The 21,919-nt window shown below is 37.2% G+C and overlaps 1 protein-coding gene across 1 annotated transcript; it reads right to left on the bottom strand.

Annotated features, from left to right (window-relative positions):
- Positions 1 to 8,248: 8,248 nt before the first annotated feature.
- On the bottom strand, positions 8,249 to 13,113 carry LOC121996337 (phragmoplastin interacting protein 1-like). The gene is made up of 3 exons (XM_042550272.1): positions 12,681 to 13,113; positions 8,923 to 8,969; positions 8,249 to 8,822 (listed from the first exon to the last, which is right to left on the bottom strand). Exons 1-3 carry the CDS (start codon positions 13,044 to 13,046, stop codon positions 8,483 to 8,485), a joined length of 753 nt encoding a protein of 250 aa, XP_042406206.1. The 5' UTR covers positions 13,047 to 13,113; the 3' UTR covers positions 8,249 to 8,482.
- Between the last annotated feature and the right edge of the window lie 8,806 nt (positions 13,114 to 21,919).

The raw sequence follows: 21,919 nt of genomic DNA on the forward strand, positions 1-21,919 counted from the left end.
ATCAACCTAGATTACTATGACACAGTTTCATTCTATAATCAACAACACATCATATAAATAATATCATTTCCCAACTTATCCGGTCTATTGATTTAACGAGCTAAATCACACCCTTTGATAAATTAAAGAAATAAATATTAAATATGCATGCTTGTTATTATATCATGATTAAGAGTACACACTTCCATAATAACAGAGATTTTATTTTTTTATATAGTCAGTATAAAAAGAAACTATCTCAATTGGTCTTGCTCAATACACTCATAGTGTACTAGTGTAATTTATTAGTCAAGATAAACTAATATCTAATTACACTACAACTGTTAGGATCGATGATCGCGGCTAGAAAGGGGGGGTGAATAGCCGACCCCAAATCCTTTCGTTTCTTCCTACGATTAGGGTTAGTGCAGCGGAAATAAACAATAGAAATGATAAAGGAGAAGCAAACCTCAACACGAAGATGTAACGAGGTTCGGAGATGACACTCCTACTCCTCGGCGTGTCCGTAAGGTGGACGAAGCCTATCAATCCGTCGGTGGATGAGTCCCCGGAAAATCGGCTAATAAGAACACTCCTTCTGGGTGGAGAAACCTCGCCACAGAAACTTCTTGCAACAGTAAGAAAGGTGTACAAAAATACAGCACAAAACAGAAGACAATATGAATGTACAAAACAAAGCTTGCCTACTGTTCTTGTCGATTGGAATCCGAAGCAGCAACTTCAGGAAACTCACAGCAGTAGCTGATCAGTCGAGGAAAGCTCACCCGAAGCTTCAAGAAGGAGCGAGCTCAGCAAAGCTCAAATCACAGCAGTGAAGAAGAAGAAGCAGAAGCTTCGGAGAAGAAGATGTACTGTAGAAAGCCCTCGATCTCCTTTTATAACCTGCGCAAAGAAGACAGCGAAGAAGACGGAGATAGCCGTTGTCACTCACAACGGCTATACCTGGACCGATCAGGCTCCACCCTGATCGGTCCAGAGTGCTGCTGATCGGTCATGGGGACCGATCAGGCTCTATGCTGATCGGTCCCCAGACCGATCAGAATGCTTACAGAGAGTCTCTGTGCGTACCCTGATCGGTCCCGGGGACCGATCAGCACCCTTTTCTCCCGAACTTCTTGCCTTCTGATCGTTGTTTCCTGATCGGTCTGGAGACTAATCAGATAACACTCAGTAGGCTACTGTTTGGTTACTGATCGGTCACCAGACCGATCCAGATACCCAGTGTATCACTGGATCGATCCACTGATCGATCCACTGATCGATCCATAGCTTGGTTTTTGCCCAAACCAAGTCCCATGCCTTCCAAACCAACATCCGGTCAACCTTGACCTGTTGGTACATCATGCTTAGCATTCGGTCACTCCCTTGACCTGCTAAGACTCCCCACCAAGTGTCCGGTCAATCCCTTTGACCCACTTGGACTTTTCTCTTCGTGTCAAGTATCCGGTCACTCCCTTGACCTACTTGACCTTCTCAACACCAGATGTCCGATCACCCTTGATCCATCTGGATTTTCCCTTGCCCGGCTTCACTCAACAGGACTTTCACCTAGCTTCACTCACTAGGGTTTTCATCTGGCTTCACCCACTAGGATTTCCAATCTGCCCGGCTTCACTCACCAGGACTTTCCAACTGCCTGGCTTTACTCACCAGGACTTTCCCACTGCCTGGCTTCACTCACCAGGACTTTCCAACTGCATGGCTTCACTCACCAGGACTTTCCGAACTGCCTGGTTTCACTCACCAGGACTTTCCAAACTGCCTGGTTTCACTCACCAGGACTTTCACCAACTGCCTGGCTCCACTCACCAGGACTTTCACTTTCACTTTCACCTAGCTTCACTCACTAGGATTTTCACCTGGCTTTACTCACCAGGATTTCCTGACTGCCTGGCTTCACTCACCAGGACTTCCTGACTGCCTGACTTTAATCACCAGGACTTTCCGAACTGCCTAACATCCCAGTTAGGACTTCCCAGTCAAGTATCCGGTCAACCTTGACCTACTTGACTCTTCTTCATTCAACCTGATCAGACCTTGATCAGTATCTCTCCGTATGGACAACTGCACCTGCATTGTCAATGTATACATATTTTTCTGTATTGTCAAACATCGAAACCATGACCAAGGTTTACGCTTGGTCAACTAGGTCAACCTTGACCTACTGGAAATTGCACCAACAATCTCCCCTTTTTTGATGTTTGACAATACCTTTAAGTTAGGCTAATCCAATAGCCTCAATTTTCTTCATGCCACTAGGTAATGAAACATAAGTTACAACCTTACATTCTCCTTCTAAGAAGGCAACCTCCTTCTTAGATAATGAAGGTCTAACTTAAACCCTTCATTCTCCCCCTATTGGCACACATCAACAAACTCTCCCCTTGAAAAGTATGTTATCGTTGTTCACAACTTCACTCGTTGTGATCAACAAACTCTCCCACTAACTCCAATGTTCTTCCTTGAACATTCTCTAGACATTCTTCCCCTTTTTGACACACATCAAAAGGAGTGAATCAAGGTCAAAAGTTTCTTCCTAATGAAAGTCCCATACCTTTCATTGAAACCCTTAATTTCCCCCTTGATACTAAGGTCAACAATTAACTTAGTGATAATCTCATATCACTCATCCTCAAAAATTTTGACGAGTAAAAACTCCCCCTAAAAGTCAACTCCTCCTTGACTAATGGGTAAAACTCCCCCTAAAGGTCAACTCCCCCTTGACCATTGCACCAACAATGTCTTGGTGAGTTTCAAACCTTTAGAAACCTAAAACACCACTTCCCGAGCTACAATTTCAGACAAACAGTCGAAATTCAGCAGGTTGGCACGCCCTGATCGGTCACCAGACCGATCAGGGATTCCCTGGATTGGTCACAGTGACCAATCCATGCACCCCTGGACCGATCAGAATCCCCTCTGATCGGTCCACAACTCTGATTTCTGATTTCTGATTTCTTCTCCCGAAATTCAGAAACCTCTAGAAAATCACAGAAAATTCTAAAAATTGTAAAATTTTGATGATACACTCCTCATAACATAGACTATCATGGAAAAATAGTTTTCTATGAAAATAAGTTCCATTTTCAAATCTTGATACAAAGTTCAAAAGTCTTTGATATAGCTCAAAGTTACTTATCTTTGTATCACTTTGCTCAATGATGAATGCTATCACTAGAAAAACTTCATCAAGGTTTTTCAAATCAATTTTAAAATGATTTTAAACCCTTTAATTTGGGACCACAATCTTAGGGCTAAATGTACATGACTTGTACACAAGCTTTCCCTATGATCCTCAATTTTGAATTAGGTTCATCTAGGTACAAGAACTATGCACCTTGTTCCTAACTCATCATCCTAATATCTCACACACATCTAAGGTGTATCAAACACATCCAAGTCAATTTTGATGTGAGATATGGGTTTAGGCTATCTTAGGCTAAGTTCTCATGCATTTTTCTAAATAACAATTTGATCTCCATATCAAATTGTGTTTTAGTCCTTAAATCAATTTCATTGATCATTAATGCACAAGATGATGACATGGCATATAATTGTATCATAAATGGAAACATGTGCCAATGTCATGATGTCATGGCATAAAGTATGAAACTTAAATAAAGCATGACATTTAACTAACCTAAGCATTATCATGACATCTCAAATGATCATAAAATAAATATGATGTCATGACATGACATATGGCAAACAATATATGGCAAATAGCATGTAGAGATATAGAAAATACCTAATTCTAGCCTTAGTTGTCATTTTTGATAATTTTGATCATTTTGCCATAGGTTCTATATTCCTAAGTGTAATAGACCTAGCATCTTATACCAAAGATTTTTAGATCACTATGTGCCAATTAGATTGACTCTAGAAAACTCCTCAAATTTGATTGGCACATTCTAATCACCTTAGAAATAATTCTTAATTTCATTTTCAAGGCTTGATTATACCTTGAAAAATCCTAAAGTGCCACCTTTTGCCATGATTAGGTTAACTACCTATTCAAGTAAGGTTGGCACACCCTAACTAATCTAGCGTGATGAAATCACGCTCCTAGGAACCCAATACCTATTGGAGCTCATTGGGTTCACTAAATATTCACTAGGGATGACTTCCCTAGCAACCCTCCTAATGACCCTCCTAGGCTTTAAAGCCTTGGTTATTTGGGACTCATCAAGATCCACTCTAGGGGTGACTCTTCTTGTGACCTTGGTGATGGTCTTTCTAGCCCTAGGTCTTGTTCCATAATCGAATGGAACATTGTGATAAGTGGGCTTGACCACTTGGGACTTAGGTTTGTGACCCAAACCTTTCTTGTCCTTGGACATTGGTTTTTGACCCTTAAACCCTAGAGATGACTTCTCCAAGTTCTTAAGAGTCTTTTCCAAAGTATCAAGTCTTGACCTCAAGACTTGATTCTCCTTCTCTAATACCTCAATTTTTAATTTTTCATTTTTCTTTGAGGTATTCCTAGGCATATGTCTAGTAGTTTTGGGATTCCTATCTAAGTTCTCCTTAACCTTAGATGAGTTAATCCTAGGGTTGACATTTCTAGAGTTGTCCTTATCTAGGTTAACATGTTTGGCTCCTAAGCTCATGTATTGATTCCTATAATTAATATGCTTATCATTCTTGACAATAACAATAAGGCTACTAGCATGCATCCTACTAGAATTGCAAGAATGTGCCTTAGAGATAACCTTAGGGTTTGCCCTAGCTCCCCCTATACATGTGCTCGATCTCTTGTCCTTGTGAGGTTGCCTCCCCCTCGGACATTGGCTCCTATAGTGTCCCCTTCGCTTGCATTGGAAGCACACCACGTGCTCCTTGCCCTTGCATATCGGGACTCCGGCTTCCTTGACTTTTGGTGCCGGTAGAGTCTTCCTAATCCTCCTTGGACACTTACTCTTGTAATGTCCATACTCCCTACACTCAAAGCACATTATGTGTAATTTATTTGAAATTGAAATGCTTGAGTTACCTAGGGTTGAGGATGGATGAAGACTTTCTTCTTCATCCCTTCCGGAGATAGAAGCTTCTTCTTCTTGCTCCGATATTGAAGAGGGACTCTCCTCCTCTTCTTCCTTAGATGTTGAGTAGCCCTCAACTTCTAAATCCATGCCTCCATGATGTGAGCTACTTGGCTCACTTGACTCCTCTTCATGACTTGAAGTGGAGTTCTCTTCATGGAACTTTGCCAAGTTATTCCACAACTCCTTGGCATCGTTATATCCACCTATCCTACACAAAACATCATTAGGTAAAGAAAATTCAAAAATTTTCAATACCTCATCGTTGACTAGGGATTGGTGGACTTGTTCCTTGGTCCACTCCTTCTTCTCTAGGGTTTCTCCTTTCTTGTTCATCGGAGGCTTGAAACCTAATTGAACACAACTCCAATTTTCAAGGTTAGTCATAAGAAAGTATTTCATTCTTACCTTCCAAAACGCGAAGTCGTCGCGGTCGTAGAAAGGTGGGATCGTGACGTCTTCTCCAAAACGATCCATTCTCTAGCTCTTGTGCTCCCCCGGGTGTTGATCCAACGAAGAGCGACCTCGCTCTGATACCACTTGTTAGGATCGATGATCGCAGCTAGAGAGGGGGGTGTGAATAGCCGACCCCAAATCCTTTCGTTTCTTCCTACGATTAGGGTTAGTGCAGCGGAAATAAATAATAGAAACGATAAAGGAGAAGCAAACCTCAACACGAAGATGTAACGAGGTTCGGAGATGACACTCCTACTCCTCGGCGTGTCCGTAAGGTGGACGAAGCCTATCAATCCGTCGGTGGATGAGTCCCCGGAAAATCGGCTAATAAGAACACTCCTTCTGGGTGGAGAAACCTCGCCACAGAAACTTCTTGCAACAGCAAGAAAGGTGTACAAAAATACAGCACAAAACAGAAGACAATATGAATGTACAAAACAAAGCTTGCCTACTGTTCTTGTCGACTGGAATCCGAAGCAGCAGCTGATCAGTCGAGGAAAGCTCACCCGAAGCTTCAAGAAGGAGCGAGCTCAGCAAAGCTCAAATCACAGCAGTGAAGAAGAAGAAGCAGAAGCTTCGGAGAAGAAGATGTACTGTAAAAAGCCCTCGATCTCCTTTTATAACCTGCGCAAAGAAGACAGCGAAGAAGACGGAGATAGCTGTTGTCACTCACAACGGCTATACCTGGACCGATCAGGCTCCACCCTGATCGGTCCAGAGTGCTGCTGATCAGTCATGGGGACCGATCAGGCTCTATGCTGATCGGTCCCAAGACCGATCAGAACGCTTACAGAGAGTCTCTGTGCGTACCCTGATCGGTCCCGGGGACCGATCAGCACCCTTTTCTCCCGAACTTCTTGCCTTCTGATCGTTGTTTCCTGATCGGTCTGGAGACCAATCAGATAACACTCAGTAGGCTACTGTTTGGTTACTGATCGGTCACCAGACCGATCCAGATACCTAGTGTATCACTGGATCGATCCACTGATCGATCCAGAGCTTGGTTTTTGCCCAAATCAAGTCCCAAGCCTTCCAAACCAACATCCGGTCAACCTTGACCTGTTGGTACATCATGCTTAGCATCCGGTCACTCCCTTGACCTGCTAAGACTCCCCACCAAGTGTCCGGTCAATCCCTTTGAACCACTTGGACTTTTCTCTTCGTGTCAAGTATCCGGTCACTCCCTTGACCTACTTGACCTTCTCAACACCAGATGTCCGATCACCCTTGATCCATCTGGATTTTCCCTTGCCCGGCTTCACTCACCAGGACTTTCACCTAGCTTCATTCACTAGGGTTTTCACCTGGCTTCACCCACTAGGATTTCCAATCTGCCCGGCTTCACTCACCAGGACTTTCCAACTTCACTCACGTGACTTTCCCACCGCTGCTTAACTCACGGACTTTCCAATGCCTGCTTCACTCACCAGACTTTCAATGCTGGTTTCACTCACCAGGACTTTCCGAACTGCCTGGTTTCACTCACCAGGACTTTCACCAACTGCCTGGCTTCACTCACCAGGACTTTCACTTTCACCTAGCTTCACTCACTAGGATTTTCACCTGGCTTTACTCACCAGTATTTCTTGACTGCCTGGCTTCACTCACCAGGACTTCCTGACTGCCTGACTTTACTCACCAGGACTTTCCGAACTGCCTAACATCCCAGTTAGGACTTCCCAGTCAAGTATCCGGTCAACCTTGACCTACTTGACTCTTCTTCATTCAACCTGATCAGACCTTGATCAGTATCTCTCCGTATGGACAACTGCACCTGCATTGTCCATGTCTACATGTTTTTCTGTATTGTCAAACATCGAAATCATGACCAAGGTTTACTCTTGGTCAACTAGGTCAACCTTGACCTACTGGAAATTGCACCAACAACAACTACTCCAATGGTTTGTCTCATTTCATCTTGGTTGTGAGCAACTGTTTATAATTTATAAGGAACTGATAACATGAACTTCTGTGTGTCTCCTCACACCATGTTATCTAAAATATAAATTAAACGGACAACTACACTTAGCATAAATGTAGACATTTGACCAATGTGATTCCTATTTCTAAATAAATGTTTATACAAAAAGCTAGAATTTTAGTATACATTTCAACATCTTGTTGCCCCCGCGATCAACCGACGTCGTCCTCTGAGACGTCCACACTATAGTATATTTTTAACGTCGATCCGACATCTGATCCATTGTTGTGTTCTAGCCTTCAAGCCACCGCTATGTTCTGGCCATCAAACCGCTATTCCATTCCAACTTCGTGTCATTGCTGGGTTTTGACCTTCGCACCACTATTATGATTGTGAGTTGTTGATATTATCTAACCTATGAGTCGTTATTACGATCCGGCCTTCGTGTCACTATAGCATTCTGACCTGCGAGCTACTATTATGGTCTAGCCTACAAGCCACAGTTATGTTCTGTGCCGTTAGATCCAGCTCCTCATCCAGCTCACGATCATCTACTCTTCCGAATCATGACTTGATTATCATCGCAACTAACTCACCGGTCTATTAGAGGACGCCCTTGGGAAGGGTATATTTTTCTTACTTATTCTCCATGCACTTCATTATTCTACTATTTATTCAACTCCTTATATATTTTTGGGACTTACCTCGAACATCGGATTACTAGAGACCGAGGCAACCCGATCACTGTTTGCAAATAAAATTGATCAAAGACCTAACGACTTGGTCAACATAAAAAATAACTTATCATATCCTCCTCCTGATCATGACAACTCGATCAATATTTCAATGACATCATTTTGACCATTTTGTCTTCTCAACTTTCAGACGAGATCAACTACTATAATTATACAGGTTGGAATTTGAGTTTCATGCCAGGCAAAAAAAAAGAGAGACGCCTTTCCATATTCCAAGTGTTCTAACAAGCAATTTGACCATGTAAATTGAACTATCCCATGGTTTGCCGGATCCTAGAAAGCATAGACCACTTGCTTTCATGCCTATTTCAGTTCCTGTTGCTAATTGCATAGGCTATTTTCACTGCCCTTCCATGGAATTCATGCTGATTCTTCTTCATAGCCTCCTCCAGGGACTCATCGTCTTCAAAATCAATGTGGCAAAAGCCTCTAGACACACCAGAAGTCTTGTCCAAAGCTAATCTCACCGAAGAAATCTTAGAATCTTTGAAGTAGTCTCTAATATCATCTTCAGTAACGTCCCATGAGAGATTGCCAACGTATGCCGAGAAGCATCCCTCAACTTTCTTTGGTTCATCCTGAAACCCAAATTTCCTCTTTCTCTGAGGACAAATTCTGCACCGTTCCACCTTTATAAACCTGTTTCCCCTGTGACATGGAAAAGGAAAAAAAAAAATAGTGCCAGCACATGGTAAACATAAATGATATTGATACGAAAATGGCCATTGCTGCACAATGAAGACCATACATTTTAGTTCCATCCAATTCGAGTGCATTTGTTACCATCTCCTCCTCCTGAAACAAAAGTAATGATTAAAAATACAACTTCATTCTGTGGGAGTTTTCATTCTGTTTACAAGCGAGATCATCGTGAAGAAAAACACAGCTAATAGCTGCACTAAGTTCACGACTTGAGCTTTAAAGAAATATTAGAAATGGATCAGCTTGCAAGAACCTTTAAACTAATTTCTTATACTGGATAGTTAGCAGAAATCAGGTAGAAATGTTCAAAGAAAGCAATTATTGCAAACTAAAGTATTAATTTATTATTTTATAAAAGTATTGTTAAATTTCATAATAATTATTAACTTATAAACAATATTGTTTATTAGTAAAAATCAGTATTCACTTGTTAAAAATGGTTCTAGTACAATTATTCATATCCGAAAGTATTTATTAAATGGCATTTTAATAACTTATTGGCAATCTACATAATAGCATATTGCATTGTAGAAAGATATTGATACTGTTTTATAAGACCAATCATTATTCAACTATTTGTCATCATAGTTCTAAAATTTAATATTTATTTTCAATACTGCAAAAAGTATTTTGGAAAGGCAAAAATTAGTTTCTCATTTCACCTCCTAATCAATATAAAATTATCTAGGAAAACACATTTTGAGTATAATATACATCCCAGTTGTCATCATCAAGTTGTGCTTGTCTCAATTATTTGTAGTCTAACTACATGGATTTTGACATTATATTGAGCGCTATGTAAGGATATATCATTACAATTCAAATCAAAGCCTATTTCTTATACTCCATGTTCATCAATCATGCATAGAGAAACTACATACTACACGTATGCTAAAGTTCGATTATGATAATTGAGACAAGTACTACCCTTTTGACTTTGAGTTTAAAAAAAGAAAGAAAAGGAAAACATGTTTAATCTCTAAAGTGAAGAAAATACTATAACTAGAAACATCAATCCACATCCTTGGGTCAAGCACCATTGTTAGACCTCATAACTGATACTGTCACATGAAGGCTGACAGCATTTGCACTCCATCAACATACAACCTCAAGTGCTGATATAAAATATAGGCAAATTCAAGCCTTCATAAATTTACAAAAGTTGTCAATATTTGTTAGTTTTAAAGACCTTTCCTATTCCAAACTTCCATACAAATTCCAGTATGAAAAATATGTCCTGATACAATTTTACAGCTAGAAGTTTACATAATTAAGAAAAAAAATATGTTGCTACTTCCTAACCAGCAATATCAGAAGTTCAATATCTTGACCATTCTTCTATTTATAAACTCATATAATATCATGAAAATTCCAATATCTTGTTAATGCCTTCGAAGTTTAATACCATATCTTGGTAGAATTTCCTACAAAGGTTGGCATCACCTACAATTCGACCAACATAAATACACAGTTTAAAATTTAGGGTTAAATAAATCTTTAGAGTTTAAATTTTTGAAAAGTGTTTGTATTATCTTACAGTTTTAAGTTTCAAAAATTGTCAAATCACTATTGTAATCTCTGGTGTAAGGATATTCTTCAGTTTAATGAAAAAAATTCCTGTTCGCAAGTTTTGATTCTGTACACGAGATCAACAATTTCTCAGTGCGAGATATCTATTTCCCTGTGTGGTATCATTATTAATATCAATAGTCATGTTTTGTTAGATTTTGGTGTTTTAGATTCCTCAGTCATTGCTCTCCCCCGCTAAGACCACACTTTCCAATTTTCAAAGCAGCGATGTTGTTTATTTTTTTCATTTACAAGCTGCAATATCATCTTGAGGATAGTTCCTTTTTTGGTTGAATAGGACAGTTCATTATTTGCGGGAGTTGAAATTACTTTTTTGCATAGTTGTGAAAAGCGCACGTCTGGCTATGCCTAGGCGCAGCTAGGAGCGTCATTTGCACTTGAGCAGTGACCCAGGGCAGTAGTTGAATGAGGCGCGCTTAAGAGTGTGTCTTTGAGAGGTTAAAGCGCGCTTAAGGCACAATTTTCTTCGCTTTATTGAAGTTTTAATTTTTTTAAAAAGTCCAACCCATACCTTTAAATATCCTTTAAATTAATTAGGTTACATTAACTTGTATGTATGCGGCACATTTGTCTTGCTTGACTCTTCCTTTCCCTTAGAAAATGAATATCAACCTCCCTTAGTCCTTTGCAAACTTATTTCACTGAATTTTTCTTGCACGACTCTTCCTCTCCCCAAAAAAATCAACATCAACATCCCTTCCCCTCAACTCCCTTCTCAAACGTGAACTCTTCTCTCTCCTACAACATCAACATCGGTCTTCTAGATTTGGCTACACTTTTTTGCTTTTCTTCTTTTGTTTCATCATAACACCATATGTTTTCCTCAAAGATTTAAGTTCATAAGTTTTCTTCTCAGTTTTGTTTTTTTTTTTCTCACATAATCAAATTTTAAATTAGTTCAGAATTTACATTTTAATGATTCTATTTTTTTCATTCCTAACAAATTCAAATTGTAAATTAATTTAGAATTTTCATTCCAATGATTTTGATTTTTCATTAATTTGAAGATTGATTTTGATTTTGATTATGAAGATAAACTATTTCAATATTTGAATGTTAGTGAATTTTATATTTACATTATTGTTTAATAGTTTGTGAAATATTTGAATTTTGTTAGTGAAATATTTTGACAAAAATTCCCTATATATGTTTGAATTGTAAAAATTTATACTCAAAGTGTCTTACTTTGGTAAGGCGTGCACCTCGCCTTGCACCTAGCGCCTCAGATTCCACAACACCTATTTACTTTTGGGCGCCTCATGCCTCAAATAATTATGCTTTTTCGTATAAATCCTTTTCTCAAGTCAATCCTGTCAATCTTTAACATGAATATTTTAAAAAATGTTCATGTAGTTTATATTGTGATCCCATAAAATGATTTTTTTTTGTTTATTATATCTTTATAGTGGATATAGGGCATATGGCAATGGTTAATTATTGTATATAAATCCAAATAATAGCCAAATATTATGGATATCTAAAGAAAATAATATATGTACCATTCATCTATCACATTAGCATTGAGTATACTATTAGTGTCAACAATCGACTATATATATATATATATATATATATCAATTCTTGTTTGCCGTCTAAAATATTTTCATAGCTTCTTAAAATTCAAATTTTGTTGGTTTTTGACTCTTTTTTTTTTTTTTTTTGCTTTTCTGCAAATGTATTTTACTTAAATTTTCCTTTTCAGAATAAAATTTACTAATAATGAATTCATTTATAGGTATTGATTCTACTGAATTTTTGTATTTGTTTGTTAAATTGCACCCCTTTACATAAACAAACAATTTTTATGGATCTACTATCTATTTCCAGATCTAATTCAACTAGGTGTGTGTTCTTCATTCTTTTCCTTCATGATATTGACAAATGTAGAGATTAAACTTTAGTATGTGAACATTTTCTCTATTCTCTAGTTTTAATCTTTGTTTTCTTAAATTTGAAAATTGAAAATTGTATTAATAGTTTTTATTTTTCATAGAAGATGATTGATTTTATGCGGACAGCAACTGCATGGACATTCAACTACTGTTATTTCCTAGAATTGGTTGTTCTACGTTGCCATAAACTCTTTACAGCCAGTATATCCCTGCTAATATTTTTTTCCATTAAAGTGAAATATAACAGCTCGATAATGTGGAGAAAAGTTATGATGGAGCAAAATCCGAGAATTATCCTTCAGAGTAAGAAGAGGGTAGGAACCTGAAAAGTGACAAAGGCGAGGCCACGGAAGTTTCCAGAGTCTGGGAATCGAGAGAGCTGAAGCTGAGCGACGGGACCGATGTCCTTGAACAAGTCCCTGATCTGTTTCTCAGTCGCGGAGTAGGGCATACCGCTGACTATCACCTTGGTAAGTTCATGAGATTCGGTACCTTCTTCCGGCACCACCGCCTTCTCCCCAACGGTCCACTGAAACTGCTCGTCTTCACTCGCTTGTTCGGCGTCGTCGACAGGGACGAGCAGTGGCTGCCCCCATTTGTCTTTCTTAACCTTTGCTTTCTTTGCCTTCTTGTTCGTCTTTCTGGGCTCCTCCGTACCAGCGTCCGCTTCCGTGCCTGCCGCCTCCATGACTCAGCTCTTGGGGTTTGGGAGCACTGTGAATGCGATGGTTGATTAAGCCTTAGATAGGGGTTTAGGTTTTGGAAACGTTGAATGGGAAAAAAGTTATTGTACCAACTACAATATTATAAATAAAATTATTCAAAATGGATTAAAATTATTATATTCAAATATTTATTTATTATTTTTATTAAAATTATTTAAACTTAATAATATACATGGAGTATTTGAAAATAGAAATTAAAAACTAATAAAGATAAAGTTAGAGTATTATAAATAATTATTTTCAAACTTAATTTTTAGTTAAATAATAATATTCTTAAATTATATAAATTAATCTTTTTAATTATCTAAATATAATTTTGATATACTATTTGTTACTATAATTATTATTATATTTTAAATATTATATTAAAATTACTATTTTTTATAATAAAAAAATATATAAATTTAATAAAAATAAAAATAAAAAATGATAAAATTTATATAAATACATCAAAGTATGTAAAAAAAATCTAGAAATATAATTATATAAAAATATAAAATATTATTCAAAAAATAAATATGGTAGAAGTATGGTGGTAATTATGTAAAATGATAAATTTATTAAGGTCATAAATATAGTAATAATTATGTAAAATGATAAATTTAATAAGAATATAAATGTCAACATTTAATTTTAGATCATAAACGAGAAATTAGAAGTAAGAAAAAATATCAAATTTTTACTTTCACCTTTTGAGTAAAAGTTACAAAAGTTGAAGTAGAAATTGACATTTACAATCACTTAAAACTTAAAAGTATTTCCATATAATTAGAATCTAATAAATGTATAGTAAAAATTTTACTAAATACTTCCTAATAGGATGAAAATCACTTCAAAATTATGGTAGCCCTATAATAACATGAGTAAATTATTTTCAAAATAAAATATATGTTGGATATTATTTTAATTTTTTTAAATATCTTTTGATGAAAATAATAATAACACTCGCCCTTTTAATTTCTGTGCAAAGTTCCATCTTATCTAGTTTAGCCCCATTTTTTTGGATATTTTTGTCAAAAAAAATATAAATAAAAAGCAAAAAAAAATGAGAATGCAGTGCCAGTTCGTTGCCATCCCTTATGCTTCTTTTTATCATGATGATTTTTTTTTTACATTTTCTAAGTGTAAGGATCTGATGCATTAAAAAATATATATATAATGTACTGAAAAAAAATCCTTCTATATCCTTGTGAATATTATATATTATATTTTCTTTTTCTATCCGATAGAATAGTTACTTTTATTGTGTGAATAGGTATTCTCGATAGTAACTTTGATTCATATGTAGATCTCAGCGCAATCGATACGTCCGCGCCTCTACGGTATCCATACGAACGCATTCTCTGTCCGTGTCATGAACTCACGATTTGGAGAAGAAACAACTTTTGTTGTGCTAGTAACTACACAAGGTTATTTCTAATAAAGAAAAGAAAAGAAAGAAGAGCAAAAACTAAGAACATCAACATCACCCAAAAGGTTACTTCACCTATATAAGGTGACTTCATCAAAAAATTTATTTACCAAAAAAATTACTTCACCAAAAAGTTACTTTACAAAAAAAATTACTTCACCTAAATGTTACTTTTATATTAATAATGTATTAATTTATATTAATATTCATAAATCTTAATGAGTTGGATTTCATATATTGGATTAACCATTAACCCAATAAGTCATTAACTCAATAAACTAATGAGTCTAACCCATTACTCAATGAGTCTAATCCGAATTTATTCGAGTCTAACCCAATGTGTATAATTCAAATTAGACTTAACCCTATAACACATCTCCAAATCAACATGTTCTTTATATGTGACCCTATAGACTCTCGTAATGCTAGCAATGTATCTAAACCATTTTAGATACATAAGCAATGAGTGACATCTAGCAATGCATCATTGCTACCCAAGTAATGACAATGTTGAAATCTGACCTAATATTTCCGTGTCTATTATCTTGTATGACTCAATCCTTCTATCTTTGATATCTAGATTGATCAATGAGTCATAGACCATATATATCATCATATTATCAATCTTTGTATTTCTTGATGTCTAAGTAAACATACTCAAACAAATAAACTCAATATCTCATATTAATTTATTTGAGCATGACCTTGTATTCTTGTGTCCTACTAATCAAAGGGTCCACAGATATCGCTTCTGTCATATGGAAGGGATAGATCCCATATACATCATTCACATCCCTCCTTATAGCTTATTGTATACCTAGTGATTGACTTTATGGTCCACCTTATTACAGGTGACGTTTGCTGATGCTAAAGTACATAACTTCTTATGTAGAGAACCGTAGTGACTTTAGGTCTAAGGACTATTCATACCAATAATTACATGAGAATGTTTATGACATTTATATAACGATCCATGAAACATTCTCATAGCGGGTCATTCAGTACATATTTTTAATATATACCCACGTGTCAACCTGATATATTATATCAATGACTTGTGAGATTAAGTCATCCGTTGACCTACATGCTAGTCTTAACGCATTAATATTGTTTTTGTATATTAATGCTTGACTAAGAATAGTTAAAAGTAATGTTCTATATATATCTATAACATCTAACTATCAATTCAACCAATTGATATGTTATAGATTAGAACTTCCTACTTTAAGACATTATTATACGTATTCATTCAGCACTAAATTGAAGTAAATATAATAACTAATTTTATCTTTTTATTAATAAGTTAAATATGATACAAAAAGTGTCATTGTGAATCATCTCATAATTAATACTAGGGCTAATACTAATAATATCCTATTAGCACTAGTGTGAATCACTGAAATATCTAATACCCAGTGACCTAGTATGACCATAATACTTTCTCTATGCCAAAGCCTTGGTTAAGGGATCCACAATGTTAAAATCAATCGATATTCTACATATCTTCATTGTAGGATCAATGCATGATGTACGTTGATTATATACACTTTTATCCATGTTTGGACGCACATCTACTTGTATTTCATTTGCATAATCTATGTTTATCGCATCCTATTTCTTTATAATGTCATACTTCCATTATATTTTGTTCGGAGATCTGCTATTTGCTTGTTTTTATTGACAGAACGCTATTTGGAGAGAAAATAGAGCAAAAACGCACACAGGAGCTTGGGTCGTGTAGGTCACACGGCCGTGTACCATTATCATGCCTTGGTCGTGCCGAATGGCACGACCGTGCCAACTCCCGATGTGAAGAAGGCCAGGGCCGTGTGCTCCACACGGTCGTGCCATTATTCCCGTGGCCAAGCAGCACACGACTGTGCCAAATGGCACGGCCGTGCCAACATTCCAGTGGCGAGGAAGGTCACGGCCGTGTGAATCCACACGACTGTGTGACCTTGGCAAAGAAGAGGAGGGCTACGACCGTGTGAGCCACACGGCCGTGTGACTCAACCCGAGAAGAAGCTGTGTGAGGCCGTGTGGATTCCACACGACCATGTGACAAAGAACACGAGCCGTGCCACGCCAAACAGAGCTGTGTTGAATTCTGGGTAGATTACAGACCGATCGTAATTAGGCCATAACTTTGCGCTTCGTTGGAGTTTCGGGATCTTCTTTATACTAAAACGTAGCTGACTTCAAGATCTACAACTTTACTTTAGTTCCATCAGAGAGAAAGCATTGTCTTCCCATGCTAAATGGCACAACCGTGCTTCCCAACCGCGGGTTCAACTGGACCTCCGCCCAAACTGCAGACCAAACTTTGAACCATCATAACTTTTGGCTCGGTTGGATCTAGGGTTCGATCCAAGTATCAGATTGAAGATAATTTCAAGAGATACAACTTTGGTTTAGGGTGAATCATGAGAAAACCTGGTTTAATAGGTGAAAAATCTGGTTTACTGGACCCCTGTAATCCTAGTTTTCTTGGGCATCTGGGAGGAGGTATAAAAGGGTCAAGATCCCCATTCTTTGACTCATCTTAGGTTTGGGACTTCGTCCCTCTCCTTGGGGAAGGGTTCTCCCCTTAGGGGGATACCCTAGAGTTTTATCCACCTCCATCCCTCATCGATCCCTCCATTTCCGGAGCGAGGAGGCATCCCAAAGACATCGGAATCATTGGCAAGCATCTCTTCTTCCCCTTCTTCTCGAATATAGGGTTGTAAGTATGCTTTTCTTTATGTTTGGGTATGTTCTTCCTTAGAAATGGAGTAGATCTCTAGATCTAGGATATAGGAAGTATTTGTGATGTGATGGAGATGTAAAACTATGTAGACTTGCCATGTTTCTATTCAATGACTTCATAATGCCTTGTTCATGTTTGATGATGTGTGTGTATATGTGTGTGAATGCTTATATATATATTTTGCATGTTTAATCAAATGGTTGTGTAGAATTGTTAATCCCGTAGGGGGAATACCCTAGATCGTATGACCAAGGGACGTTGTGACAGGGTTGTCCCACTAACGGATGTCTAGGGTATCACCTTGAAAGGAGAAACAAATCTCCACAATGAAGTAGGGGATCGAGTATAATCTATATTTCTATTTCTATGTTATTGTGTATTAGTGTGTTTCTATGTAGTATGACCGAGGTACGTCGTAACAGGGCTGCCCCACTAACGGACTTCATAGGAATCACTTCCATTTAGTAGCATAGGACATGAGTAATAGATCATGCCAGCTTATCCACTGCAGGGGAGAGTCGGTAATGAATCTAATTTCCTGCAAGAGCATGAACATATAGGATAGAAATTAAGCAATCTATGTAACATCACCTAGCATTACAAGGAAATCGAAATCCAAGAATTTATCATCTGTCATCCTCTTGCTCAACCCCTCTCGAGATCCATTCTCTCTCTTCCCTCTTCTCTTTCTCTTACTCTCTTTTTCCACATTTATCTAGATAATTCGCCGTGCGAAGTTAACTAGTCCTTAATCAACAGTCCCTGTGGATACGATAATCTTTTATATTACTGACGATGTAACCGTACACTTGTGGTTCGTAACAATGCACTAGAAGGGGGGGGGGGAATAGCGCTCATGGATTTCATGTTCATTTAAAAAACGTTCAAGTAAAACACAGCGGAATAAAGATAGGAAAGAAAAAAACAAAGCAATCTCAAACACCAAGAGTTACTTAGTTCGGAGCATGTGGAGACTCCTACTCCAAGGCCTACATGTGAGAGTACTTTCGATTGGCAATCACTAATCAATCGAAAAAAGTACAAGTACAATGATTACAAGTAATTATAACAATTAAAGAATACCGATGACTACAAATTTTAGATCTTCAATGCGGTGGTTGTTGGGGCAGCTTTTGAGCATCAAGGAAGTGTTTTCACAGTAGCACGAAGAAGTGAAGTTGCTTAGAATGTTGTTCTATTAGCCCCTGGTCGAATGTTGCTTATATAAGTTGTTCCGGGTGCCTGGAACCCCTCCGGGCACTTGGACCACATGGCTCAGCCAATCGACGCACTCCACATCAACTTATGGATCATTTTTCAAGTCTTGGCACCTAGAATGAGTCCGGGAGCCCAAACCGCCTAGGCACCCGCGATCCGGGAGCCTGGTCCGGGCGCTCGGACCAAATTTTCCAGCCTCCTTATTTTCTATAAAACAAAGTTAGTTCAGACAATAAATAATATATAATATGAATTTGACAGCCTCGGACTGTCCAGTTCTATCTTTGAGTTTCGCTGAAACTCTAGGTCAAACCAACGCTTACTGTTTCCTCTTCGGGGGAGCACATCCTCACCTACTCCTCTCAGGAGAGTTTACCTTTTGCCAGATCGATCCTCCACGACCCTCTGGACTTTTGCTCAGTGTCCGAGACTTTAGGTCTTCATACTAAACATTCGCTCCATGACCCATCCAGACTTTCACCTAGTCCACGACCACCAGGATTTTCACAAAGCCTAGAAACAACATCAAGCTTTGTAATAAACTTTCTGATCCACACAGCCTCTTTAGCTACAACTGAAGTGGTAATGTACTCGGCCTCTGTTGTAGAATCAGTGACTATGTCTTACTTTGAACTCTTCCAACCCACAGCACAACCATTTTATTAGATTGTATACTAAAAGCCTAGCTTTTGTATAAACATTTATTTTATAAATAAAGAATCATATTGGTCAAATATCTACATTTATATGCTAAGTGTAGTTGTTCAATTAATTTATATTGTAGATAACATGGTGTGTGGTGTCACACACAGAAGATCATGTTATCAATTCCTTATAAATTATAAACAGTAGCTCACAACTAAGATAGAAAGGAACAAACCATTGGAATAGTCATAGTGTAATTTGATATTAGTTTATCTTAATTATAAAATTACACTAGTACACTCTGAGTGTATTGAGCAGGACCATTTAAGGTAAGTTCTTTTTATACTGACTAAATAAAAGAACAAGACCTTTGTTATTATGGAAGTGTGTACTCTTAATCCTGATATAATAACAAGCACATATATCTGATATTTATTTCTTTGACTTATCAATGGGTGAGATTTAGTTCGGTAAATCAAGAGGCCCGATAAGTTGGGAAATGATATTATTTATAGTGTGCGTTGTTAATTATAAAAGGAAACTATGTCCTAGTAATCTAGGTTGATGATGTCCCCAAGAAGAGCTCATAAGGATTGTCATGTAAACCCTGCAGGTGGACTTAGTCCAACATGATAATGAAGTTAAGTGGTACTACTCTTGGAGCTAGATACTAATTAAGTGAGTTGTCAGTAACTTATTTAATTAGTGGACATTTTATATCTTAAACACAGGGAGAATAATACACTCATAATAAGAAGGAGCCCAAAATGTAATTTGGGATTGGTGCGGTAGTTCAATAATAATTCTTTAGTGGTATGAATTATTATTGATGAAATTAAGTTGGGTGTTCGGGGTGAACATGGGAAGCTTAATTTCATCGGGAGACCAAAACCAATTCATCCTCTTGGTCTCTATCGTAGCCTCTTATATATAGAAAATTATATCCACCAAATACCCACCTTCTTACTCAACCTTAGGTGGTCGGCCAAGCCAAGCTTGGAGTCCAAGCTTGGGCCAGCCAAAGCCAAAGGGTTGAGCCATTGTGGTGGTCGAGCAATGCTTGAAGCTCAAGCTAGGTGGGTCGGCCACAAGAAAATAAAAGGATTTTATTTTTTAAAATCTTTTCTCATGTGGATATCATGGTTTTAAAAAAGAGTTTAAAATTTAAATCTTTTATTTTATAGCTTTCTACAAACGATTAAGTGAAAGATTTGATATCTTTTCTTATTTGTAGTTAAAAGGAAGATTTTAATTTTTGATAAAACTTTCCTTTTTTGTAACCATCTTAATGATTTAAAAGAGAGTTTTAAAATTAAATCTTTCCTATTATAGTTTCTACAAAAGATTAAGAAAAAATTTAATATCTTTCCTTATTTGTAGATTGAGAGAAAGATTTTAATTTTAAAGATAACTTTTCTTTTTAAAAATCATCCACATGTTTTAATAGAGAGATTTTAATTTATAAAATTTCTTTTTATAACCAACCATGAAGGGAAAATTAATAGAGAAATTTTTATTTTAAAAATTTCCAGAAACAAATAAGGAAGTTTTAATTTTGTGTTTAAAACTTGCCTTATTTGGAGCATGTGATGTGGCTGTTACGCAACCGTAAGTTTACGATTTCGTCGTCAGTAATAAAAATATCGAATCCACAGGGACTGTTGATTAAGCACTCGAGATGTCGCAAGGTAAGTTATCTAGACAGTCGAAAGCTGGCTTTGGCGTTTGTAAACTAACGAGGGTGATTATAAAGGGAAAGAGAAGGATGAGAGAAAGTGAAAGAACTGATCTTGGATAGAATGAGCTTCGGGAGATGGATTTTAGGATTTCAGTTTCATTATAATACTAGGAAATTGTAACGACCACCCTTCTTACTACTACAACACTCTAAGGATGACCGTTACTTAACTACAAACTCTACTTAACCGGTATGATTAAAAATCACATGGAAACCCTACCGAAAAATTCCGGCAGAGTCTCCCCTGTACCGGTGACCATAATCATTAATACATAACATAATATACACAGCCACAGGCGGCTGGAACACATATCAAACACACAAAAGGAATGACATCACCACGCAGTTTAATGAAATCAAATCATGCAAGTAATGAATAGCGGAAACAAAATGAAAACATACAATTAACTAATAGCGGAAGACTAAATGACTCATCTAATACATTCTTAATAAATGACAATCTTAATAAATTCTTAAACTAAGTCCCAAAGCTTCCATAGTCCTGGCATCACACACTATCCGCGCCACCTTGTCGCCTTCCTTGCTAAATCTTTTCTTTTCCTTTATCTGCAGTAAGAGGAAGTGTAGTCTATAAGCAAGATTTGCTTAGTAAGCGCTATCTAACTCACAAAATCACGAATGTGCATGTATATGAGAAGAACTAGAAACTATATGCTCTAAAAAGAAATAAAGCATAAACATAACTGCTCATGTCAAACTAATAGCAAAGAAAAGCTAAGGAATCTACTCATGTAGTTCTAATAGTTAATCATGCTGCTCATCTAATAGGTAAACATGAAAACTACTCATCTACTAGATAAACATGGTAGAATAAGGAACTAAACTTACTGATTTTTAGAACCATATGAAACTTATTTCATTAGTTCTAACTTAATCTTTAATACTTTATGTTTATGTAAAACTCGTTTTACTTGTTCAAAAAACTTATACTTATAATACTTCAAAATAATAATCAACTTCTTCTTGGGCCTAGGCATAGTACCTTCTTATGCGCGTTCCCTAATAGGTTGGGGTAGTGAGCCACCAATCCTAAAAGAGCAGACCTCGGTCTACCAGG

The sequence above is a fragment of the Zingiber officinale genome, chromosome 6A, assembly GCF_018446385.1.
Source record: "Zingiber officinale cultivar Zhangliang chromosome 6A, Zo_v1.1, whole genome shotgun sequence".
Classification (NCBI taxonomy): Eukaryota; Viridiplantae; Streptophyta; class Magnoliopsida; order Zingiberales; family Zingiberaceae; genus Zingiber; species Zingiber officinale.